This window comes from Oenanthe melanoleuca, chromosome Z, assembly GCF_029582105.1.
Source record: "Oenanthe melanoleuca isolate GR-GAL-2019-014 chromosome Z, OMel1.0, whole genome shotgun sequence".
Taxonomy (NCBI): Eukaryota; Metazoa; Chordata; class Aves; order Passeriformes; family Muscicapidae; genus Oenanthe; species Oenanthe melanoleuca.
Window position 1 is genome coordinate 29,719,957 of NC_079362.1, and position 26,092 is coordinate 29,746,048.

The 26,092-nt window shown below is 43.9% G+C and overlaps 3 protein-coding genes across 5 annotated transcripts in view; 2 read left to right on the plus strand and 1 right to left on the minus strand.

Moving 5' to 3' along the window:
- Positions 1-1,413, plus strand: part of ELP1 (elongator acetyltransferase complex subunit 1) — a 29,672-nt gene extending 28,259 nt beyond the window's left edge. For both annotated transcript variants that reach the window (XM_056514395.1, XM_056514396.1), the window contains one exon: positions 898-1,413. In XM_056514395.1, the coding sequence (XP_056370370.1) occupies positions 898-965 (68 nt within the window). In that variant the 3' untranslated portion in view covers positions 966-1,413. The remainder of the gene's footprint in view (positions 1-897) is intronic.
- A 3,420-nt stretch (positions 1,414-4,833) lies between these two features.
- Positions 4,834-14,756, minus strand: APTX (aprataxin). 2 transcript variants are annotated; one of them, XM_056514399.1, is made up of 8 exons: positions 14,745-14,756; positions 13,633-13,769; positions 12,874-12,920; positions 10,918-11,229; positions 9,480-9,539; positions 6,429-6,655; positions 5,505-5,608; positions 4,834-5,213 (listed from the first exon to the last, which is right to left on the minus strand). In XM_056514399.1, exons 2-8 carry the CDS (start codon positions 13,760-13,762, stop codon positions 5,059-5,061), a joined length of 1,035 nt encoding a protein of 344 aa, XP_056370374.1. In that variant the 5' UTR covers positions 13,763-13,769; positions 14,745-14,756; the 3' UTR covers positions 4,834-5,058. The 2 variants fall into 2 exon arrangements, with proteins under 2 accessions (XP_056370374.1, XP_056370375.1); XM_056514400.1 differs by lacking the exon at positions 14,745-14,756 and having other exon boundaries at positions 10,918-11,225; positions 12,870-12,920; positions 13,633-13,764.
- Positions 14,757-15,128: 372 nt separating this feature from the next.
- On the plus strand, positions 15,129-22,552 carry DNAJA1 (DnaJ heat shock protein family (Hsp40) member A1). The gene is made up of 8 exons (XM_056514398.1): positions 15,129-15,533; positions 15,650-15,827; positions 16,867-16,971; positions 17,058-17,285; positions 18,390-18,504; positions 20,345-20,460; positions 21,032-21,132; positions 21,952-22,552. Exons 1-8 carry the CDS (start codon positions 15,402-15,404, stop codon positions 22,168-22,170), a joined length of 1,194 nt encoding a protein of 397 aa, XP_056370373.1. The 5' UTR covers positions 15,129-15,401; the 3' UTR covers positions 22,171-22,552.
- Positions 22,553-26,092: the final 3,540 nt, after the last annotated feature.

Genomic DNA, 26,092 nt, shown 5'->3' on the forward strand with positions numbered 1-26,092 from the left:
TGTGCAGTTATTCAGCTGTGGTGATTCCTTGCTTTTCTTTATGGTGTACCATCCTGCCTTGTGGCAAGTGAGCAGCTTTCTTAACAAAGTTTATTTTGCTCTGAATTTGTATGCTAAAACTGTCTCAGTTTAAAACTGTCTCTGTGCTAAAATATCGCAACTGCTCCTGGGTTCCTGTGTGTGTAATGTCAGTCTGTTGTCAGGGAATTGAAAATCTGATATCTTAAGGAATGGGTTAGGTAATTCTTCTTGTAACTTACCTGCTGATTTTTCTCTCTGGCTTTGGCAGCCAGGCCAGGCTATTGACCAGACCAGGCTACAATCTCTGGTGTCACTTTTCCATCTCAAAGTCCTTGCAGTGAATACAAAATTAGGGCTGAGAAACCTAGCAAACAGTGGTCCCAACTCCTCAGTCTTCCATCTTCCCTCTAGTCCTACATCCTCTTTGCCTGCTAGTCCTGAAATTGCCTGGGCAAATCCTGTATTGAATCTATAGGTGCAACCTGTCTATTGCCACTTGCCACTTCAGAAAAAGCCTTGTGCCTCTTACTCCAAAAGGAGCCAGCTCTTTGTGGTGCATGACTGGTAAGTGACAGGTGAATGAATGGAGTTCTGCTTTGTGCCACTAATGGTTGTGGCTTTGTGCCTGTGACTCCTCATTCTGAACAGTAACACTTAACAATTGAGAGGGACTTGGTGTGCCTGGAGGTTTCTTGGTGAAAGCAGATCTTCTGAGGACACTTTCCTGGCAATCAATCACTACAGGGAAATGATAGATGTCAAGAGGTTTGTCAGCATCCTTTGATGTAAGAAAAGTGAACAAAGTAGTTAACACCTCTTTAAAAAGTTATATTCCTGTTACCCCCTGTTTTGACACTTGTTCCATTTGCCTTTCAGATCCAGAAGTACTGACTCCACCAAAATTCAATAAAAACGTACAGTGGAAACTGCATCTTCTCCAGTAACAAGAAGCCAAGGAAGCCCTGTGTACTCTGAACTCTTATTTTTCATATAATTTCATTGTATCTTTGCAGAAGCCATTGCTGTTCCGGTGTTTCTGATACACTGTTCTTAGGGTTGTGCAAGTGAAGGGTCCCTCTGCTTGGTGTGCTGTGACTGTGACCCATATGGTGTCACACCTATAGGCACAGCCACTCACACCCACTGCAGAGGTGGCTTGTGAGACTGGGGAGCAAAAGGATATGCAGCTCCTACCACTGTAACCCCTTTCTGGATGAAGCAATCCCACCAGTATTGGATGGGTTATCTTCTCTGCCATCCCTCCCTCCCAGATTTGATACCTGCCTTGACGACAGGCCACATTTTAAGTGCTTCAACCTGCCGTAGAGAACTCACCTGTACCAATAGCAAATTGCTGTAGTTGCTAAACAAAGTTATGTTTTCTCTGCTGAAGCTGGGTGTTGCTGATACAGATGCTGATGCAGATTTTCATGATTGCTTTGTTACATCAGAGTGAATCCTGCAGTGCCAACAGCCATTGCTGTATTGAAACTGGGCCCATTCACACCAAGGAGGTCTTGGACAGAGGAAAAAATGAATAAAAATAGGCCGAAGGTGTCGATGTCACACTCTGCTGGGTAATACTACCCTAACTATCTGAGACCAAAGCAGGTAGACTAATTCTGCTTTATGCCACTGACTGATCAGCAGCAGTACCCTGATAATGCTGTGCACTATTGCAGAACTGTGTCATCTGGAAATGGTCTTGTACTGAGAATCAGGTTTTACCCCAGAATACTTTTGTGATCTGATGCAAGAAGTAACACCAGCAGTTCTATGAGCAGAGGAAGGAGACAAGGCTGCAAACCCTTCTTGGTTAATTTTGGCCTGGGAGCTGCAGTGTTCTGACCATTTCTGTTGGGTGCTACAGACAAACACCGCACAAACAAGGTGCTTGCTCTCTCTTGGAGGTGTTTAATGACACAGAAGCGAGCCGTGTTCTGACTGCACCGCATGAGCATGTGCAGTGCTGCGGGTCACTGTTTTTGTGTGGCAAGAGCTCCTTCAAATTGAGGTGGCCATTTGGTTTTGCACCATATATGCTGTGCTGTCTTGGGCTTGCTGGAGGGGAGTGGTAAAAGTCTTTTGTCAGTGCGAAGCATTGGACCACATCTTGTTTCCAGTTGTTCTGAGCTGCATGGCCTGTTCTGGGTTGCAGGGGGATAACTTGAGCCTGTTGTCATATACTGTGACTGCACTGGAAGATTTGCCAAGAGTGAATAAAGCCTTTTGAGATGGCAAAACACATGAAAGGCTTTACAGAGCAAGACTGTTTCACAGGATCTCAGTTTTCGGAATGGTAGCAGAGCACAGTCCATGGTGAAATACAGAACCCATCTACCAGATCTGGAGAAAGGGTTGATGAGGGAGTCTGTGCTCCTCTGCGGAGTACTCTGGCCCTGCAACTGAAATGTGACACTGACACCAATAATTCCTGACATTCCTAAATCTGATGCCAGGAAATGCTGACATCTTGCGCAACGACAAAGATGTCGTGCTGGTTGCTTAGTCTCCTGTATGGATTTAGCAGCTGTAGATTAAAGACTGGAGGAAGGCAGTGGGTCCCCTGCACAGTCACGCATGAAGTAACTTAAGACAACATCTACATTTTCTGCCTTAGTTTCCTTCATGGTTTTGATGCTGCCCCTGTAGGCAGCTGCCCCTTGGCTTCAGAGAGCTTGTGCCCACTGCAGACCTTTCCCATGTGGTGGTGACCTCACACAGCATACTGCCAATCCCCCCTGGGGTCAGCCCTGGTGGCCCTGGTTCTCCTGGTGATGCTGCTGATTTGCATCATACATAGGCTTGTCCCTCTGAATCGTGCTCTGCATTAGAGTGCGTGGCAACTGACTCGGCTGCAGGTTGTTCCCATACAGATGGACTGTAGGGGTCTGACCTGCTCTGAGAGGTACTAGAACCACAACTCCCACCCAGATGTCGTGGGCCATGGGCCATAAGCAGTGCATTTCACTGTGAAGAAGCATGGCTTCGCATTCTGATCTGTCTGCCATGAGGAAGACCACAGCTCTCCAGCATTTGGCCTTCGTCCAAAATTAGTTCCTGTTGCAAAGCATTAGCACTTTACCTCTGGAGCCAGCTGAAGCCCTAGTTTGTGTCAAGAATGAATTCACAGACTGGCTGTGCTTTTGTCATTGTTCCTAACTCTAAGCTTTATTTTGTAATTTAAAGCATACTACTGATGGCAGCAAAAGCTGAACTGTGGCTGGTGTTTTAAATTAGGCCATGACCAACCCTTCACCTTACTGTTCCCCACTCTGGTGAAAGATGAATGGTTTAAGAAAAGATTTTGCACAGTGGGTCATAGAAGAACAATAAATGCTTTAAACACACAGAAAAGTGGGAAATGGCAAGGTCTTGCAGAATAGTTTTGAAACAAGTAGAGAACAAACAGAAATCTTGAATAAGATATTGGACACTGCATTTGGCAATGTTCCATATGTTTTACTGAAATTAATAAATCAGCTGAAAAAACATCCTTCAGATGAACTTCGCTCATTTTAATGTGAAAAACACATCTCTAAAGCTTAGATTACCCACCTCCAAATGAAGAATCCTACCTACTGAATACACACAATAAATTCAAAATGCACTGTACCTTTAAACTGAAGCAGGCAAAGGATTGTTCACTAGCTATTGAGTAGGCAGATATTTGGACATCAGGTAACTGCAGACTTAGATATTTTGAAAATATCTTAGCTACACTGCTTGGCTGGAACTGGGTGTGCTGGCTCTGTGGATTCTCCCACCCAGCACCCATCGCTGCACAAGCCTGAAATAAACATGACCCTCTGTATGGACTGGCTTCTTGCATACCAGGTTGAAAGAATACATTTTTGAGGATAAGTTTATGACAGAAACATCTTTGTTCTTTTCCAGCAACATCAGCTTACTATTTACCTTACTATTTGAGTGGTTATAGCAACATGCTGCTGCATGGGGGAATGGAAGAAGTGGACACTTTCCCCACAGAATGTGTTATTGTTAGGAGCAGCATTTTGCTTGTATAGAAAAAGCCCTGTGCACTCTTTTGCTGAAAGCCATTTTACCCAGACAGCATCTTACTTAGCTCAAAGCTGGGCTTAAGATGAAGTTGAACTGTACAAAGCAGATCTGAACTCAGGAGATTTTTATTAGTATGGTTCTGCTGCTTCAAGAAGTTCACATCTTGACAATGGTCAAATGATTAGAGGCTCACTAAAATCCTGATTGGAGATTGGGCAGGATTAAAGCACAGAATTTCTGTACCAACCTCAACATATGCAGACAAGCAACTGCAAACCTTGATAGTTTTATTACTCTGGGGAGCAGTAAAGCTGTTCATTGTTTATTACACATGGATTTAATACAAAAACATTTAAATACATCCTTGTACCCAAAAGAGGTTGTTTGCCCCACTTAGAGCCTGAGCAGGGCTTCCTGGCACCCTGGTGAGAGGTAAAGTGCACTCCATTAGCTGAGGGGCAGTTCAGCAGCACTGAACTGTCAGGCCTTCCAGTGGCAGAGCAAAGTGAGGATGATCAGCTGCTGCTCCTTCCCCTCCACCGACAGTGTATTGTCAGCCACACCAGTGCCTGCAACATTTACATGTAGGGGGAACTTCGGTGTAGGCAGAAACCATAAAGAGAAAGACCTCTATATCGTTTCTTTCCTTTCCCAGCAGAAACCTAGACCTGGGCTCAGTTCAGTTTCTGAGTTAGATAAATCCTTTCATCCAAACAAAGCACTTCTCACAGACTTCAGTTCACTTGCAGATGAGTGTGGCTGTACCACAATAAAGCTGCAACCAAAAGCTTCAATTTCAGAAGTCACTTTATTTGTATTTTTAGTAAAAAAGAAGAAGAGGGCTTGGGTTTTTGTTGAAGCTATTACTAAATTAGTACGCTGCTGTTTCTAGGCTACTTTTCCCCACATTACATTTGTCATTCTAGTTAATAAACATTAATTTCTGTTAACATTTTGTGGTCTTTGTGTTGGCTTGAAATCTGAAGGCAGATTGAAAGATGATTTTTTGAAAAATCATTTTGGCCAATGTTTCCTAAGATGTTCCTTTAACTGTGGGATTGTGGACAGCTGCTGTTTACAGCGATGGCATCTGAGGGGAAGTTTGAGAAGTTCAGAGGTATGGTCTTTCACCACCACTTTCCCCTTGCTTCGTACCATCTCTATCACATCTGGGGATAAAAAAGACCAAAGGCATTGAGACCAGGTAGCATCATGAAACACATGACACTGCAAATCTCTGTGCACTGTTTTGCATGCATAGTCTGTTATTGCTGCAGTGTATTTTAAAACAGCCACAAAATTTGTTGACTTTTACTCAGTGCTACTCCCCAATATCTTAAATTAAATAAAACCTTTCACTTACTGCAATAAAATGTATGACTTGCACATTTTTGGAAGAAAAGCCCAAAGCCAGAACCTACAAGCAGGATTATATGTTATGAAATAATTTTGCTAATTACCTTGGGAGTTTAAGAAGTACTCTGTAGTAAAAGAATTCCAGTGTTTTTTGGTTTTGAGGGCCGGAGAATCAAAATCCTGGCTGATTACATGCAAATGTAGCTGACTGAAAAAAAAAAAAATATAATGTAGATAGAGAGAAGTAGGTTAATGCTCGAAGTTGTTTTGCAGTTGTAACAGTTGCAAACATGATTCAGCAGAGCGCAGCCTTGTGGGTCACTCCTGACCCTGTGAGAGAAGAAACAGAGCCTGTTCTGGAAGCACTGTCTCTTGCCAAGCATTTCACTTACAAACAATCAGGGTCACTAGTCTGCATATTTCATTGGCCCCTCACTGCAGTCTATATTCCTGCTAGTTTCCAAAGAGGCGGAGACAGCAGTGTTAGCAAACCAAAGGTCTGTTAAAGGTTTAATAATAAACCAAAGTTTTGTTATTTGTAGAGTTAATTGAGTGGGATTTGATCAAAAGCTCAAAAGCTCCACTCAAGAACTGGAGAACAACTGACTGCAGTATCAACAGGCACTTGGACACTTTAAGGTCTGGACTTAGACACAAGACTCAAATCCTTGCTCGGTATTAGGAAGGACTTGACAGGTCCAGGAGTCAGTCTCTAATCCCACACTGGTGCCCTGGGTGGGGGATGCCTTAGCACTGGCAGCAGTGCTCCTGCCACTGGGGCTGGGCCACAGGCATCCCACAGCCCCAGGCACCAACCTCTGCCAACAGGCTCTTCCCACCGTGGGCAAGACACCCGTGCACTGGCATCTGCACAGCAGTGTGGGGCAAAGGACTGCACACCAAGCTGTCTGTAGTGTTGAGGAGGATTGCCCGTTCTTCAACAAGGCCAAATCTCTGCATGGATTTAGCCCCAAATCTGTGTAACTGGAAGAACAGCATGTCCACCACATGACTCCTCTAGGTCTTACCTCATGCTGGGGATGGCATGGTAACCCAGTCTGAACTCCAGGCTCTCTCTGGCAGGGCACTGTTCGATCATTTTTTGCCCAACAGCATGCATATGTTCCAGGAGTTCAAGGTGGTCCCTGGTGACTGACTTCAGGCTTGAAATGGGGTCCCATGGTAAGATAAGCCAGTGGTAACGAGCTTTGGGATATTTATCCTTGATGACTACAGTCTTTTCATCTTTGTAAACCTTGCAAAAAATGAAGTAACTCTATCACTTTCTGACTGAAAGTCATACATATAATCCCTATAAGCACTATACTTAGTGGAGAGATGCTACTCAGGAAGAATTTTTGCTGGAATTAAGTTGCTCCAGGATAAGCACCCTCTTCCATAACGCATACCAGGTAGCTATGGAGAAGTGTTCTAACATCCTTTTCCATATACTTTATAATAAAAGGAAAAAGCTTTCTAATCTTACTTTGCAGTAAGTTAATCATAGCTACAGGTATATATGGACTCTTGAAAATCACCTGGACTGAGATACCAGTGAGGCCTAGGGAACTCAGTTTCTATCAGGCTACATTCAAGCTCTGCACTCACAAACAAAACCACTGTGCTCAATACAGAACATGTAAGAATGCACTGGGCTGCAGATTTCTGGGGTGAAGCACAGATGTGCTACCAGCAATGTGCTGCAGACCTCCACCAGCATTACAAAGACAAAAATATTCAAGTCTGGACTATTTCACTTCATCCCACCCAGATGACTAACAAGAAGGGGAACAGTTCCTGTCTATCGTGCCCTTCTTTCTGTTCTCATTTTGTTTTGCAATAATTCAATGCAGCTAAGGAAGAAAAAGGGTTGGGAAGCTTGTGAACAACAGCGGGGAGAATCCAGCAACAAAAAGCTGCCACATTGTATCTCTGGTCTCTCAGCAGTGCACCTGCTGATGAGAGACGGATGATGTCTTTGTCGCCTTTGCTAGTTACTCTTGTATGCTTATAAACAGATCCGTCTCACTCTACAGGAAGGAAGATTAAAGTTCTATCGGTACACAAATCATAGGACTGATTCTTTCAGCTGCAAGATATTTTATACATACATACATATTAGTGTCTGCTCCTACTACCAGTAACAACAGGATCTCTTTCAAGTCTTTTCAGAAGAAAGAAGTATTGCCATTTAATATTTGATTAAAAAGAAAAGATAGGAGTTCTATTGTTTGTGTATTCAGACTGAAACTACAACTAATAAACCTAACCTCCACTCATAAACAGTTATTTGTGTCTAACATTAAAAGAAGCGTTTTAAAATCTGCTTACATTTTGGGTCAAGAAAACCCTGTTTTGGAAAGTATATAGCATCCTGCTTCACAGATAAAAATTAAGCTTCATGTTTAAAAAGTAAGGAAGAATTTCCTTAGTTTTTCATCCCCTATACACAGACTCATTTGAAAGTCCTGGCAATTCTAGGACAATGCGCATCCAGTTCTCCAGTAAATCTAGCAGTTCAACACTTCAAACTTAAATTTTTTTTAAAATCCATCAAGAAAAAGGAGCCTTCTGTTTAGCTAAGTGAGGAACTGGCTCATGGATCAGGCACAAAGGGTTACAGTGAATGGGATGACATCAGACTGGTCACCTGTGGGGTTCCACAGGGCTCCAGCCTCATCCTCTTCAACATCTTCATAAATGACCTGGATACGGGACTGGAAGGAATAGAAAACAAGATTGCTAATGATACTAAATTGGGAAGAAGTCCCAGGGAACTCCCTTGAAGGCAAGAAGACCCTGCAGAAAGACCTGGACAAATTAGAGGGCTGGGCAGAAGTAACAAGAGGGAGTGCTGGATTCTGCACCTGGGACAGGGCAACCCTGGATGTGTGTACAGACTGGGGAATGAGAGACTGGAGAGTAGCTCCATGGAATGGGCCCTGGGAGGTCATTGATGTCAATGAGTCAGCAGTGCCCTGGCAGCCAGGAAAGCCACCTGTGTCCTGGGGTGTAGCCAGTCAAGGTAGGGAATTGTCCTGCTCTGCACTGGGGCAGCCTTACCTCAAATGCTGGGGGCAGTTTTGGGTGATACAATAGAAGATATAAAGCTCTTAGAAAGTGTCCGAAGGAGAGCTAAGAAGATGGTGAAGGGCCTTGAAAGGAAGCCATATGAGGAACAGTCACCTGGTCTTTTCAGCCTGGAGGAGACTGAGGGGAGACCTCGCTGCAGTTACAACTTCTTGCCAGGGGCGAGAAGCGGCAGGCACCGATCTCTTCACTCTCATGAACAGTCACAGGACTTGAGGAAACGGCCTGAAGCTGAATAAGGGAAGGCTGACGCTGGATATCACAAGGACAAGGTTCTTCACCCAGAGGGTGGCTGGGCACTGGAACAGGTTCTCCAGGGAAGTTGTCATGGCACCAGGTCTGTCAAGAGCTCAAGAAGTGCTCTCAGGTACATGGTGTGATTTCTGCTCTGTCAGGGGATGTTCTGTGCAGAGCTAAGAGTTGGATTCAATGATCCTGAAGGGTCCCTTCCAATTCAAACATACACTATGATTCTAAATTATTTTCAGCCTGACAGTGATCATTACCTGAAGGGGCCCAGTGAGGCCAGGGGTCAGATCCTGTAATCTGACATAAAGGTGTGAAAGTTAAGAATTTGCTGGAAACCAGGAAATTGCACTAAGAAACAAGACAGTGCTGACTGCTGGAGAATAGAAACTTCCGTGGCTTGCTCACCTTAAAATGATATCGCCATTTTAGTTGGTTTCCCTGAGGAAACAAAGCAACTGCACAGCTCACCTGCTCTCCCATCAACTTTTTTGAAATCTATTGGCCAAATCTCACAGTACAGAGAGATGAAAGATAATTAAGACAATGAAACTTTGCAAAATCAGTACAGTAAAGACTCCCAAGTTAATGTTACTACAGAGAGAGATGCAAGTATATTTCAGCCCTTATGCAGGACACCACTGATAAACCAGATTGTTAAAGCAAGTTGCAGAAGAAGAAGAAAAGCTCATGTAGCTTTGCTAGACTGGATCTACTGTAGAGTACAAGTATACAGCTCTCACCTGCATTTTTGGATCTTGCATGGAGCTCTTTAGACCCTGACTCCAGTGTCCTAAATGTTCCTACAGCACAGAAGGGGAAAAATAAATCATAAAACAATTAAGAGTCCAATTGCTTTTTTTAAAAGATTCAGTTAAGAATATTCATTAGCATACAGCAGTACAATAAGAGCTGAATTGACAGCTCAATTATTTCCCTTTTATAAAATACCAACACGCCTGCCCCAGCTGCCCCCAAAAAGCTACTTTTGAAAACTTTTAACAAGATACTGTGAAGATGGAAAGTTCAATCTTCCAAACATTGGAAATCCAACAACAGGGAGCTATAAATGTGTTTAAATTTAATAATTTGCCTGCACATGTCATGACACAAGGCCCTCTGCTTCAGGGATCACAAGATCCAAAGAAAGAACAGAGATCTCCATTAACTGTCCTATCCCAGTTATACTGCTCTGCACAGAACTAAGTAGTTGCAGTGTGTGGCCTGAGCATTAGACATATTGATTGCTTTAAATTGTGCAGTGGCTTGTAGAGAAAACCAGAAAGGCACAGGAAGATCAAGCCAACACAAGCTATTTCTTAACTTGGCTACTGAACACCTAATAGAAGCTGTGCCTTGAGTGCACCTTTTTCAAAACGGATGTTTTAACTAATCAGCAATGATATTCTTATAAAGGAAGACATTCAAATGTTACTATAGTGCTGGCAGAGAAACAGTATGAGTTATCTCCCTGCTCATTCCACCAGAAATCTGGCCCTAATATAACTAGCCCAAGTCCACAAATGAAGTAAGTGGTTAACTCACAGCAACCTGAGACAAAAATTTTGTCTTAAGGGGTTTCATCTCTGTGTCTTCTCCCCCAGCACTGCACTAGTTTCAAAGGTCTTTTATTTAGTCCATGTTACAGGGCTTTTAAAAACACTCTTTCAAAGATTCTGGCTGGTAACACTAACTAATGTAAACATGGCTCTGCCATATGGAATGAACAAAGCAGGAGGAGAAAAAAATTCAATGCAATTACAAACAAATGAAAAAAAGAAAATTAAAAGGCTCAGGTTGTTCTGTTCTCTGTGCACTTGCTTTTTGATAATCACTCAAGAGCCAGGACAGTGTCCTTGGGTTACTTCAGATAAAAGGAGCTCATGTGGACTGTCCTTCTAGCAGGAAGTGCAGCAGAAATCAGATATTAAATCCTCATTTGCTACAGGGAAGCCTGATCACACACACCTAACCCTCAGGTCAGGTTAGAATGGTTCTCAAGTAACTTTCCCAGGATCTGGGTGATGTCAGAAGCACATAACACCTCTCATGCTCTGTATACTTTTGAGGATCTGTGCTCACCTGAGATGCCTGCCACCAGCAGAATCCACAAAGACCTCCTCCTTGTGGAGGAGACAACCCCAGAAGAAACTGCACAAGTATTAATACCAACACACTTGCCTTTTTGCTTGAAGCTCCTTCGTGTGTAGATACACTGGTATTGCTTAGCTTGGGATTTATAGAACTGCCTTGTGTATCCACCACCTCCAACTTCATTGTTTTCCTGGGCACAGGCTCCATATCATCATTCCCACAAGTGTCCTCCTGTAGCATTTTTTCTACTTTTGGAACAGTTTTCCCAGACTCTTCAGCAAATTGCACCGTGTAAGGGTAAAGGTTATTCACAATATGCAGAATTTGGCCTGGCTTCATTTTCACCACTTCATCCTTGCCAATATTCACAAGATCAACACTAGTTGGGTTGACCCCTATCTTTCGTAGACAGAAAAAGGAAAAAATAGTAAAAAATGGTGTTGTAAGTATAATTGCCAACTTCTGCTCAGTTCTCCTGGATTACCACTGTCCTGGAAAGGAAATGCATTTTGTGTTCACTGCCCACATTAACCTTTTAGCACACCAAGCAGTGCAGCACAGTGGACATCTGTTTCTGTTTCACTCTTGCAGTCACAGCCATCAGCACGCAACCTCCAGGCCTGATGTCACAGGGAGCCTGGGTCTGCAGCAGCTACAGTTACAGCATCACTTGGGCCACACTGCCCCCACAAATTAGCAGCCTCTTAAACAACTAGTAACAGCAGCAACTATTTCTGAGGAGTAACAGTAGTTTTAGTGAATTATTTTAGTGCAATCACACAGTGGTGTAGGCAAGCTAAGTGCTTGCTTGACAGATGGGTTTTGCCTCATCATGTAGGTGACCCTACAAAAGTTAAGAGTCTTCAGCAAAATTATTTTGGTTAATGTTTATGCATGGAACAGGCTTCAGGAAATCAACTCTCTCCTGTGACTGATGAACTCACTCAGCGAGTGTTTCGTTAGCTTTGTCACTACCATACCTGCATGCTTCACAAGATGATACTATTCCTCTCACTTGGTATCCATTGCAATGAAGCACTCGCCTGATTCCAGCTAGGATCTCTTTAGTCTACAGCTCTCCAGTTTCACTCAGTCAAGGATGCTTCCCATCAGCAAATGAAGTATCAAACAACTGATCACTGCAACTTTGTGCCACACACTTCTCAACTGCAGAGCAACTCTTCAGCAGGCAGAGAAAACACACTAGCAGCCACCACCAGACAGTATTCCCAGTTTGAGATTCCAGTAATACAGTATTCAAACCATGACTAGGGCTGTTTTCTGTGAAAAACTGCCCAAGATATCTCTGCCAGATTCATCAGATACCACTGGGGTGCCTGTGCTTAGTGGGCTCTGGAGGCATTTTGAGAGAAGACGTTACCCCTCAGTAGGTAGAACATGTTGTATTGTCCACACAGGCTGATGCTGCGGGCACACACACACAAATACCAGCACCAGAGACCTTTCCCTTCATATTATCTCAAAGACACTGGGTCTCATAAGTGAGGGAGTAGGCCTGCCTCCATCCATCTGGTAACATGAGCATTCCTGCATTGCTGTCTCACATCCCATCCTTTCCCATAAGTAACCACATCTCTGGCTCTATTAGCCCACCAATAAAAATCTCCTACAACTGCGCAGTCCCATTAACACAAGAATTTCAGCCTTAAGTAAAGAGCTGCCTCAGTTTATGAAGTTTAAGACTCAGGAGGAAGATAAGCAAGTTTAGTAGAAGTCCAAAGTCTCCCAAATGCATCACCTGACAGAACTGGTTGAAGACTCACAACAGCATTCCCTGATGCTGCGAGTCTGCCTGCCTTAAACCAGAGCATTATCAAGAAGGAATAGTGCATCTTTCATTGAGGTGCACAAAGAAAAAAGTTCACTTCTGAGGACCACTTGCTGTAACCTCCCTTAGTGATAAGAAAGCTTTAGGACCCTCAGACCTAGTGATCAGAATCATCACTTGGAGCATTTGTGGAGTTAAGTACAACTGTCCCAATAGGTATCAGAAATATTGCAAATCCACACATAAAAACATACCTGTTTAACTGTGACATACCCTTTGTTACAGTCTGCTTTTAACTGAACTGGAAAAGAAAGAACAAAGTGTCACAAAACAATGTAAATAAAAAGACCTCTGCTGAACCACCCAGTGCAGAAAACACTCCTCTTTTAGAAGATCTGCTTCTTTCTGGAGCTGATCTTCATGAATGTATGTCAAGAATATTTCTTTCCAGGACCACAGGTAAAACAGAGACAACCCATACACTGAGCCAAGGGTGGAATTACTTCAGAAGAAAGGTGGATTGTGTTGATGTCTTATACATATTTTTGATGTTCTTACCAGTCCTCTGTGACATTAAGGCATTGAGCAAGATTACGTCCAGAGGCACAGAAGATAAGGCAGGGAAGATGTGCAGTATAGTATAGGTGACAGGTATTTTAATACATTCTCCAAGATCACATTACTTTACGTATAAAATAACAAGTCACACTAAAAATCAGTTATAAAAATCAGAATACCAGGGAGAAGTGCTGCTCACCAAGCAGGAATGCAGGCAGTGAAACACAACCGTGGGCCTGGGAACTCACATTTGAAGTTCAATTCTTTAGTTTATGGAGGTGGATGTCCTGTCCTTGGGTGTCTCTGATTTTTTAGGCACCAGAGATCTTCTTAAGTTCTTATTAAAAAGGCTCGGTGACTTCAAGAACCAGGCAACACTGCAGACCACACAGAGGAACCAGGCAAGCTCAGCTGCTGCTGCACACAGAAAGCAGATTTGAGCTAAATCACCTTACCTTGCTGCCGTGAACACTTCTTATCCGTTATCCCAGTCTCTGGGCCACGCCCAATCACCACGGCTTCCAAGTGGGGCAGTTTCACTCGCTGAGTGCATTGCTCTTTCCCCACGAGCCAGCACACACGCATCACTGTGCTACAGAGCAAAACAGACAGTGTGTTACCAACAGCACTTCCCGATGGACCACCTCCCTGCGAAACAGGGTCCATGAATTCCACTGCCAGCCCATCCACTAGCTGAGCCAATTCTGCTAACTTGGTTCATGTTTCTGAAATCCAAGGCAAAGCATGTCACCAGCACTTGCATAATTTAACAGCAGGTTCCTGTTGAAAGGGTAATCCTGCTTTCCTTCCTGCACTACCGTACATTCTCACATCCATGAACCACATATTGGAAAAATCGATTGGACTGATAATTCCATCTGACAGAAGAGCCTAGCCACAAAAAAGCTCCATTTGTTTCCCACTGAATCAGAGATCACCCGAGAGATTAACTTAACCACCAAAACAAGAGAGAACAGCAGAAGACAAGAGATGACAAGAGGGTCAAGACAGCTTCATCCAGACACAGTCAACCATGGACCATGCTATAAGACATTCAAGCTTACAATAATTTGACCCTGGACAGCAAAGATCCCTCACCCTCACCCTGCCCGGTGCTCAGCGCTGTTCCTCCAAGCTCTGTGGTGGTGAGCTCATCCCAGAGAAAAGCAAGGCTCCGTCTCCAGGTCCCCAGTGTAGTACACGTACTATCACACACCCATCCCTATGGGACACCCATCCCTACGGCACACCATATCTCTTATGGAACACCCATCCCTATGGTACGCCCATCCCTATGGCACCCCAATCCTTAGGGCACAGCACATCCCTATGGCACACCCATCCCTATGGTATACCCATCTCTATGGCACAACCATCCCTATGGCACCCCATCCTTAGGGCACACCATATCCCTATGACACACCCATCCCTATGGCACACCATATCCCTATGGAATACCCATCTCTATGGCACAACCATCCCTACGGCACCCCAATCCCTAAGGCTCATCCATCCCCGTAGGCCCGTTCCCATGGCAACGCCATGAGTTCGGACCCCACCCCCTTACCGCTCGCGCGACGTTCGCGCCGCCCCCGCCGCAGCCAATCAGCTGCTGAAGTGCGTCTCCCACGTGACCAGGAAGCGGCTTCCGCCGCGGCGCGTGGCCCAGAGCAGGCGCACTAGGCTCGCGCACACGGGGGTGGGCACTGAGTCCTCGCACAGGCGCAGTAGAGTGGAGCGGACCGGACCGCCGACCGGCCTGTGCGGCGGCGGAGCCAGGCCCTCGTAGGGTGGGGGAGGAAAAGGCGCGGAGCGGCACCGGGAAGGCGGCGGCCGGGCCGGCGTCCCGTTCCCGGTGTAGCTCGGCACCTCCAAGGGCGGGAGCCGCGCGGCGCGCAGGCGCGCCGGGAGGCAGACGCTTGGCAGGGCGGGAGTCACCGCCCGCGCGCTGCGGGGCGGGGCCGCGCTCAATGCGGGCGGCGGAGGCGGGCGCTGATTGGCCAGGTGCCTTGCCCTCCCGAACAACCATTGGTGGGCCGCTCCCCCGGGCTCGGCGCTCGGCGGGGCAGGGCTTCCGGGGCGGGGCCGGCTGTTAAGCGGCGGGGCTGCAGGACCGGCCCGAAGTTTCCAGAAGAGTCGGGATCGGAGCAGTGGGGAGCGGGATCTGCGCCCGCCGCTCCGGGGGCCTGCTGCCGCCACCACCGCCGCCAACACCGCCATCGCCATGGTGAAGGAGACCACCTACTACGACGTGCTGGGCGTGAAGCCCAGCGCGTCCGCCGAGGAGCTGAAGAAGGCCTACCGCAAGCTCGCGCTCAAGTACCACCCGGACAAGAACCCCAATGAGGGCGAGAAGGTCGGCGGGACGGGCCGGGACGGGCCGGGGCGGTGGGGCCGAAGGGAGGGGGCCGGGCGGGGGTCCCGCCGGGGGTGCTGCAGCCGCCTGAGTGCCGGTGACTGTCCTTCCCGCAGTTCAAGCAGATCTCCCAGGCCTACGAAGTGCTGTCGGACCCGAAGAAGAGGGAGCTCTATGATAAAGGAGGCGAGCAAGCCATCAAGGAGGGCGGCTCCGGCGGCGGCTTCGGGTCACCCATGGACATATTCGATATGTTCTTCGGCGGCGGAGGGAGGATGCAGAGGGAGAGGCGAGGTAACGTGTCGGCTGGGGTATCAGAATCTTTGAGAAGTATGCCGTAGATGAAGGAATTTAAAAAGAGTTAAAGTGAAGTTACGATCTTAATCTGAAAATTTTAGAAAATTGTTGTCCCTTAACGCGTGACACCACAAGGAAGGGCATTTGGTTGGTACGGTTGTAGTTTGGTCCCTGTGCATCGCCCCCTGTTAATCGCTAACCAGATGTTTTTGGAGAGCCCAACTTCTAATAGACAGAATAGGAAATAAAAGGGTAAAGTAGCTTAAAATGGTTTGTTCACTAAGCTACTAAAAGTGTATCTTTAAAAACAGCTGTCTGAACAAGAGATCAAGGTCCAGTTCAATCTATAAAACCCTTCTGTGTTCCTGCACTTTGCAGTGGAATTAAGTTGAAGTTGCAATAAAATGTTCCCCAGAAGTTAAATTCCAGTTTAATCATCCTGAGAAAAACTTCAAACTTGTTGTAAGCAGTGCTGACCCCATCGCCTCTTTAGTGCAGATCTGGTGAAAAAGGAAAAAAAAAATGTTTTGTATTAAAGTGTTAAAAGTGTCACAGCCCAGACCTTACCATCTTTTACAAAACTAAGCCTACAGCAGCTGAAGTGCTGAGGAGTTCCTGAGGTTAAAAATGTAGTTTCTCATTTCTGGTTCCAGAAGGTCACCTGGTGGGAGGAAGAAAGTGCTGAAGTGGAGATTCCAAACAGAGTTTCTCATTTGTTTGTAGGAGATCTGGTTGGTGGCTTTGTTAAAACCAGAGTCCTGCATTACAAAATTTAAACGTCTGAGGTTCTATATGTTTTGTTGTTGTTACTGTTTGTACTTTTCCAGAAGGTCTTTTCTGACTTGAACAGAGTCAAAGTCATAATAACTGTAACCTAATATGACAGCAGCTGGGAAGGGGCTTTTCACCAATACAAGCAAAATAAGACAAAACTCTAAATAAGATGTTAAAGCCTAGAGTCCTGGTTTATCATGGCTTGGCAGGGAGACGTGCAGACCAAGCTTCTAAACTTACATAAATCTGTGTTCTTTTACAGGTAAAAACGTGGTCCACCAGTTGTCAGTAAGTTTAGAAGATATGTACAATGGTGCAATGAGGAAACTTGCACTGCAGAAAAACGTTATCTGTGACAAATGTGAAGGTAATGTTGGAACTGGAGCTAAAGAGATGTTTTGGGGACTTTTTTTCTGATAGCACATAACCACCTATCTCCAATTTTGTTCTCAGGTCGTGGTGGTAAGAAAGGTGCAGTAGAATGCTGCCCTAATTGCAGGGGAACAGGCATGCAGATCAGAATTCACCAGATCGGGCCAGGAATGGTGCAGCAGATCCAGTCTGTGTGTATGGAGTGTCAGGGGCATGGGGAGCGTATCAGCCCCAAGGACCGGTGTAAGAGCTGCAATGGCAGGAAAATTGTTAGAGAGAAGAAGATCCTAGAAGTTCACATTGACAAAGGTGAGGTGTCTTACCAAGGTGAAGTATTGCACTTGGATATGCTGACTTTGCAGCACTAAAGCAGAGGCTTTAGCAAATACGTGGTGCTGATTTGGTGAGTAACAGTGATGAATACATACACAGTAAGGTTGCTTATTGCTGCCTTACAAAAAGTAGACTTGTTTCTAGGAGAGGTCAGCTATATCTGTGTTCGCTTCTAAAGCCTGGTCTGGCACATAACTAAGAATGGATTCTGAAACCTGAATTACTGAAAGCAGTGAATTATTTTTCAGGTCCCTCTGAGCCCAGTCTGTGGTCAGGTAGCCTAATCAGTTTTCACTGCCTGCAGCAAAACTCTGCAGACTCCAGTCACTTCTGCTGTGTTTCAGTATGAAGGGGAGCCAGGTCTGCTGTAGTGATAGGGTGCAGAGACAGTGCTGAGCCTCTCATGCTTAGAACTGTGTTGGCTACACAACCCTGTCAGTGCTGCTCAGCTCAGATACTACTTCCTTGCCTGGCAAAATGCAACTCGGTGCACAAGCTCTCAACATGATGGGTGAACATAATGGTACTGAGTGATAAACGCCTCTCTGTTGAGGGGACTGCCCAAAAGCTGGTGGGAGAAGTCTCTGGAGCAGTGCAGCTTGTAAGACAGAGCAAGCTGACAAGTACATGACTTTTACAGTCATTTAAAAGGTCATGATTATGACCTGCAACTGTTACATGTGAGAGCAAAACTTAAGCAATGCCTGAGTTTGACTGGTCAATTTCTCTTGAAATGCAGTTTGTACAAAATGTTTTTTGTATTTGTATGTATAATGAAAACTGTTTTGATGATATTTCCCTTCAGGACTTTATATTGATGGCTCTTTTGGCAGTACAGTTAAACTTGATGGTCTTGAGACATAACACTGAACGCAGGTTAGCATCACTAAGGTCTGCTGAACAACTGAGTGGATTGAAAGAAAAAAACAAAACCAAAAATGCGTGCTTCAAGGGAAGATCCTGATGTTCTTGCTTAAAGATCCAGAGATATCTTGATACCAGCTCAAGCCTATAGAACTGTTCGTTGTTGGTGCTTTTGTCTTAAAAACAAGAAAAACATTTATTTGTTTTCTGCAATAGGAATGAAGGATGGTCAAAAAATAACATTCCATGGTGAAGGGGACCAAGAGCCAGGTCTGGAACCAGGGGATATTATTATTGTCTTGGATCAGAAAGACCACTCTGTATTTACAAGGTAAAGACACTTGTATTCTCTTACGTTATCTCCCGTGATGTTTTTCCACATGCTTACTTGGTTACCACTCATCTTGTACATACTGGAGTGTCAAGAGATGGGATCACGTGACTGTAATTCAGATGTGAGTTTTTCTGGGTGGTCAGAGGAGCCCTGACATGGGGGAATTCCGGTGCAACTAGTCTGGCCATTTGTGTTCTAATAGTATGAGATAATCTTCTGTGAGCTTTGGCAGCAGAAGAGGATAGAAGGCAAACAAAAGTAGTTACAGGTAAGAGTTTATAAACCTTTAGTTTTAGGAGCTCCTTGAAATACTCATATTTTTAGTACTTCTGAATATTTCTGGCTGTTTCCTTGCTCAGAACTACTAAGCTCAGAAAATGGACATTTAATGTAGTCAACTGTTGTCTTGGCCTCGAGGCACACAAAACTTGGGAGTATGTGCACTTGTGGATCTTACTTAGGACAAGCTCACTCAGTATAGCGTGCACCCTGATGATCAAATGTGGTTTCCCACACTTCATTTCCTGCCCGACTGCTCTGGGGAGGATAGTGGGTCCTGTCTGGTTTTTATTGTGAAAGCAAAAGTGGCTCAAGTAGCACTGACCACATCTCGACTATTTTATGTTCCCAGGGAATACTGCTTGGTGTTGCATAGCTCCCCCTTTCTGTTCTACTGTTTGTGGAATGAGTTTATCGAGTATGTTTTGGTCCAGTAAAAAGCACCGCTTATGATCTCACGGAAATGTGTTGTATTTGTTATCACTGCTGTTGTTCAGAGCAGTTACAAGGGCATCAGTGGGTTTAGAGAAAGCACTCACTTGTTTCAATACCAACCACTGACCTTGTGCTTGTAAATAGGAACAGTGAGCCAAAGATTCTTGGGAAACCTGCAGCTGGTCTGCCTGACTATCATGTATGGTGCTCAGCTCTTGGAGCTGGTGCCAGAGTTCTTTGCCAAGGAACACTGAGCTCACAGGTTAAGAATCACTTCTGTTTGCTTTGGATGAGCTTACTCAGCTGATTTTTCTTGACTTCCAGTGAAACCAGACACTGATTCAGATATGCCACTGTTCTCATGGTTTCCTGGGATTTGAAGTCACAATTCTGCTTGATTATTTTTGTCTGTTCTGCCCACTGCCTTCAGTTCTAGTGTCCTTCGATAACCCTTGATATTACTGGTCTTGTGAGGTTTTGCTGAGGTCATGCTCTCACACAAGTGGGATGTTCCTTCTCTCCTGTCAGAGTCTAAAATTAGCTTTTCATTCAAGTCTTCTGCCAGAGACCTTTAAGATGAAGGATTTTGTAGCATTTGAATATGCAGGCAATCACTAGCATTGCTGCACTGAGGTCAGAACACAATTAAAGTAATTAACACTATCTATTCTAGGTATTTCTTGGTTCTTTCTAAAAGGTACTTATAACATTACCCCGTGGCCATCACCTGTTCAAATTTCCCTGGTAATAAATCTTCAGATTAAGGTATTTATCTACACAAAGAAAGGAATTAATTGTCTCAATTTCAGTATTTGAGGGAGAATTTTTTTTTTTTTTTTTAATTTGGGAAGGAGCAGTAAAGTGAAACTGGATGCAAGGGGGCCTTGCTGTATTTATTTCTTTTCAATAAAACCTTTTAACACTTTAGATAGCTTGGCTTGATTGTGATGGCCCTCAGAGTAACTCTAGTAATTGAGGAGCTACATTAGTATTTGATATTCTGTGTTTAATTGCCTGGGCTTCTGTTATAATTACAGCTTATTGTAATTTCAAAGTTAAATATTGAAGTTGGGTATGATCTTTTCACTGTTTCTCACTGTGACTGTTGATTATTCTGCCTTAGACGTGATGAAGATCTGCTTCTGTCTATGGATATTCAACTGGTCGAAGCACTATGTGGCTTTCAAAAGCCTATCACAACCCTGGATAACAGAACTATTATTATTACCTCCCATCCTGGTAAGAGTTGGTTTGCTTTCTGTTGAACTCCTAGCATACGGTGAATGTAAGCTGCAAATCTAAGGGAGCAGAAGCACCCCATGTTAATGTAAAAGGGATGTGTGCTGGTATCAAATTCTTTGCCCTAGTCTTTGCAGTACAAATCTTAAAATAAAAAAGGATTTTTGCATAGCAGTCAGCAGTAACTTTCTCTTTGCGTGACATAGTAACAGACCTTACCTCACGGACATACTTGCATTCTGAGGATATCTCATGAGAATTGAAGGCCGTGGGTCTCTGAAAACCACTTTTTCAGCCTTGGAAGCGATGGAGCACTTAATAAATTTGTAAGTATGCTTCCTTTGGGAAGCATAACAAGGTTACAGGAATGTAATGTAGATATCAATCTGCTTTCCTATTCAGATGTTACCAGGCAGTAAGTTCCTGTTAGGCTACTACATGTTGGTGTTGCTGCCTAACCACAATGTAGAAAGCTACATAAATATTGAAGGGATTTATAACTAAAGCTGCTTCTGTTGCCTGCATGGATCCTTTCCTTTTTTGGTAATTGTTTTTTTGTTTGTTTCTTTAGGCCAGGTTGTTGAGCATGGGGCTATTAAGTGTGTGTTGAATGAAGGTATGCCAATTTATCGCAGACCGTATGAAAAAGGACGTCTCATCATAGAATTCCGGGTAGGTGAATCAACTCAATTCCACGGCATTTCAGGACTGAACATCCATCCAAATTTAACCAATAAGGATTACCCCAGTCAAGAAGAAATACCAATGATCAGATGCTTGTTTTGGTATTTGTTCTTTACAATGGTGGTAACATGCAGCCTATCAGAATTACAGTTGAGAACAAAGAGAACTTCTGGAACACTATGCTGTCTAAGTACATTGGTTACCAGAGGATTTTCTTCAGCAACCTTGTGAATTTCCATTTCTTGTGAATTTCGCATATTCTTCAGTTTCTATTGTCCTTTTGGAAGGGTGCATAAGTAACTTCAGCTTCTGTGCTGGAGCAGAAGAGTAGATTGGAAAATGCTGATTTGTTTTTTTTTCTCTGGGGAGAAGCTAATGCTGGGAGCTGTAGAAGCAGGCCCTGTCTGCTACAGCTTAGAATATATTTAACCATGTCCCTAATGCTGACGTTTATATATGTATTTAAATATGTACTTGTATATGCTATTATAAATATGTAGTTGTATGTGCTATTTATTATATTATATATGTACTTTGCTTTTGTGGTTGATTTCAGAGGGCAGCCTGAAGCAGAAAGAAAGTGTTGAGTTGCCAGAGTTAGAAGCTAACTTCCTACAGCCATTAAAAGACAGCTTAGTGATGTTGATCATTTTTTTAGTGATGTGATGTTGATCATTTTTTTAAACTCTGAATTTGTCTGTGATGACAAAGCTGACTTTGGGAGATCTTTAACATGTAGATCTATTTAACCTAATAAAAAAGCCAGTTCAGATAGATTTGAGTAACCTTAGTTCTTGATGATTTCAGGTTATCTTTCCAGAGAATGGCTTCCTATCCTCAGATAAGCTGTCCTTACTCGAAAAACTGCTACCTACAAGGCAGGAGATAGAAGAAACTGAGGAAATGGAACAGGTGGAATTACTGGACTTTGATCCCTCCCAGAAGCGAAAACACCACTATAATGGAGAAGTGTATGAAGATGATGAGCATCAGCCTAGAGGTGGTGTTCAGTGCCAGACATCATAAATGGCCAGTGAATAACTTGTGATGCTTGTTTTGTATGCAGTAGTGGATGAGTGAAGGACTACAAGCAGTTTGCCCTCACCTCCTGCTATTTGTTGTTCTATCCAGCCATAGTCATTTCAAAAAGCATAAAGAAATAAACTAAGTAATTAAACTGACTTTGCAATTTGTATAAAGCTCCAGGATGCAAGCTGAAATGAAGTTGACTGCTCCTCACCTCTGCCTCTTGGTCCAGAAAACTCCCTTACCTGCTTGTCTTTTATTCCAAATCTTGTAATTCCTGTATGTGTGCAATTGCCCAGGCTTAAACTAAGATTCTGTGGTGTGCTTTTTAGGAATTCTAGATCTTATACTCTGTGAATAAAGTATGCACAAGTACTTATAATCCATGGTAAGATGTAGTTAAGCTTTGTACCAATTAGAATAATAACATTTGGTATTTTACTGGTGTTTGTTAAATAGGGACTGGCTCTAATGCACCCACATGGTAGATGAGGCTGACACGGATGTTTGTCATGTGTAATGAGATCCCCAAGCTCTCCACACTATTCCACGTGAGGTCAGATAGTCGTTTCCTGTGCCAGCACTGGTCCTGACCCCAGAGCTAGGTGTGGAGCTTGTTTTGTTTCATTGGTGTCTCCTGTTTGGCCGCTGTCCTGCGCCACACTGCCTGTGGAGCCAGTGGTTGCTTGGAGCTGCCTTGGCTACTGAGCATTAGTAAAATCCTCGAGGCTCTGTCAGTACACAGGTGCCTTGGAACATCAGACTGCTGCTAGGTGAAGCTTGATTTCCACCTTGATTACTGAAATCAGATACCTCTTGGTGTGTCATGGAAAGCATTCCCAGTCCTCTCAGTGAATATAAGTGATCCTGCAGAGGAGAGAAGGCTAGTGAATATGACCAACCAGTGCATCTAAGATGTTCTGAAATTAAAGCATTGTGTGCATTATTTCAAGCTGACTCTTAAATTTCTGTATGAATGTTCTAATTATTGTAGATGAAGTGTTTCCGATATAATTACAAAATTGTTCATTGCGTCTTTTCTTAGACCAGATGTTGGTTTATAAACACCACCCCCTTCTTTTTAGAAAGCTATTCACAGAAAAATCTTAAAAGCCTTCTTTCAGAAAACATGCTGAGAAGACAGGTCCAGATTTAACCTCTAGTGTGGTAGTTTAGTCTTGCTCAACCATCTGGCTTGGGACAGAGCTTACGCTTTTCATGCTGCTTTGAAGCAAAAGTGGCATGAGGAGAACTCGTCTAAGTAACTGCTGCGTGGCAGTACATATGTTGTAACTTGAATATCTGGAAGCTCTTAGAAAAAAAACATCTCTAGCTCATCTAAGCATTACAAGTTTTATTGTATGAAGACAGCTCGTATGCCATGGATTTTGTACTTCAAATGTAGTCCCTTCCAGGTTCCTACAGAACTGTGATCTTTCACCTGCATGTTTCGCCTACTTTTTTGTTTTGTCAACAGAAATAAAATTCTGTAGGCCAAATGTTTTTCCAAATTCTACTTGAGTGAGCTCATCAGTGAGCTGAAAAATGTGACTTGCAGGATCCTGTGCTCTATCTAGGATGGTTTCTCTAAGTCGAGGGGAGAAACAAAGTAATCTTCCTCTGGCTAGATTGACTCCTACACAGTTGGCTTGAGACTTAAGCAGCAGTAGAATAAGCTACTTTTTTCAGCTCAGTAAGCACTCTTGGTTTTTTTTCTTAACCGCTAGATCAAAACAACAAGGATGAACAACACCCCATTCACAGCCTTGAGAATGGTAGTGGGATATGATTTTGCTTCAGATGGCTGTGTACTATATTAAAGAAAAAAAAACCAAAACATTACATAGGCTTGCTTTCTCAGGAACACTAGTTTTCTTTCACCTCCCCCATAACTGCATTGGTGTAGTTGAGGTTATATTCTTGGCTTACTCTGGAGACCATGAATTTGATGAACCCACAGCAGATGGGCCAGGTCCAGATTCCAAGAAGAGGGTGGCTGACTAGGAACTGCCTCTAGAAGCCTTAGCAGAGCAGTCCAGGGCAGGATGGACTAACCACCAGGTTAGTATTCTGTTTTGAAATGAGCTGGTTACTGATAAAAAATCTGTGCCCCAAACAAATACTGGCAGCAGTAGAGTAAGCTTTTGGCAAAAAGCACTGGATGGCAAGAGCTAGTAGGACTTTGTTCTCCTGTGATATTCTGGGTATCATACTAATGGAGCAAGCAGCTAGACTGAAAAATGTAGTGAGAATTTTTTCTGACTTGTTGCTTTATGTGGATACAGTTTCTAATTTAAGGAAATGAACAGAATGGACAGCTCTAGAAATTGAGGATACAGTAGCACAAATAGCTGCTTCTGTAACTGCAGTGTAGTATAGTAACCTGACCTACTGTAAGATGAGTTTGTAATTACTTCCAGAGATTCAACACCACCTAATTCATATGATCAAGCTTATATTTTAGTCTACTGCAATTACTCTATTCACTGTTCACTAGGCATTTAGGACTCCATTTTTTTCCCCCCTTAAAACTAGCAGCTCAACTGTTGCACGGGTTGGCTGTGAAACAGAACACACACTACAGGCTCGTTTAAGAGCTGTGCTCATTTTTGCTTCTGCTTTCAGAGACTTTAGACTACAAGTCCTCTCTTTTCCGTAGTTTTGAATACCTGCTAGCCAACAGCAGTGGAGTAGTTTGGCTTAGCCCAGGGGTGTAAATCATCCCAAATCTCTGATTTTGCAGTGTGATGCAAAATCAAGCAAGCAAGCAAATTGTCTTATATTAGCAGCCTCACCTGGGAAGACATTTTAGTGACTGATTCCTGCTCAGAGAATTAGGAAAGCACACTAAGAAAAGTGAGGTTTGATTTAAGCCACTCTTTCCTAAAACCACGCACAAACTAATGCCAGGCTTATTGTTTTCTTTAGAGGTAAAATGAGCACTGTTACAGTGTCCAAAAAATGGGACTTCAGCTACTCTGTTAACTGCTGTCAGAAAAACACATAATAACAATAATAGCAACAACAACAACAATAATAATAGTAATAATAGTAATAAATACAAGTAGTTCAACAAATAAATGCTAAGTGCTTTAGGTCTCTGCCATAATTCCAGAGCCAAAGCCAGTGTGTCTACTGAGACAGCCCCTGAGAAGCCTGATGCTTCCACTCAGAACTGGTGAAGAAGGAGGTGTCAGTACAGGCAAGTTTCCATGGATGCCCAGACACTTCTCCTGAAGAAAATGCTGGCATCTGCACAAGGTGTGCACAGGTGGATGACCAGCTGTGACAGGCGCTGAAGGACAAGAGTCAGTCAGTTGGCTGTGCAGTATTAGAGGGGCTGAAGCGGAGATAGGATAGGGGGGTGGGTTCAGAACCACTGCAATGGATACCACTGAGCCTGAGGCACCTAGCACCCTGGTGACCCACAAAAGCAGGACTCTACCCTTCAACTTGCAGACCACAAATGCAGATCTGGTGCTTTACAGGCTTTAGTTGGCTGTGAGCAAGGCCAAGAAAGAAAACCTCACCAGCAGTGCAACATGATTACTGTAAAAAGAAATATCAAGTGGCTGTAGTGGGCACTGAGTTGTCCATTTGCCAGGCTAATAGACAGTCACAAGAGGCATCCTGCCCTTCAGGAACTGGGATCCATGGTGTTGCCAAGAGGGTACCCTGACCTGTCATAGACCACTAGCCCCATCATTTTTCATATGGGTACAAATGATGCCACAAGCCAAAAAATAGGTGGGAACAAGGAAGACAATAAAGTCCTGGCGAGGCAGGTGAAAACCATCCCCAGTTTTCCCTATGCTCAAGTCACCTCCTCTTCTGTTCTACATGTTAGAGAAATCGGGACAGACAGAGGCAGACATATTGTGCAGATCAATGTCTGGGTTGGTGCCTGGTGCTATTGAGAAGG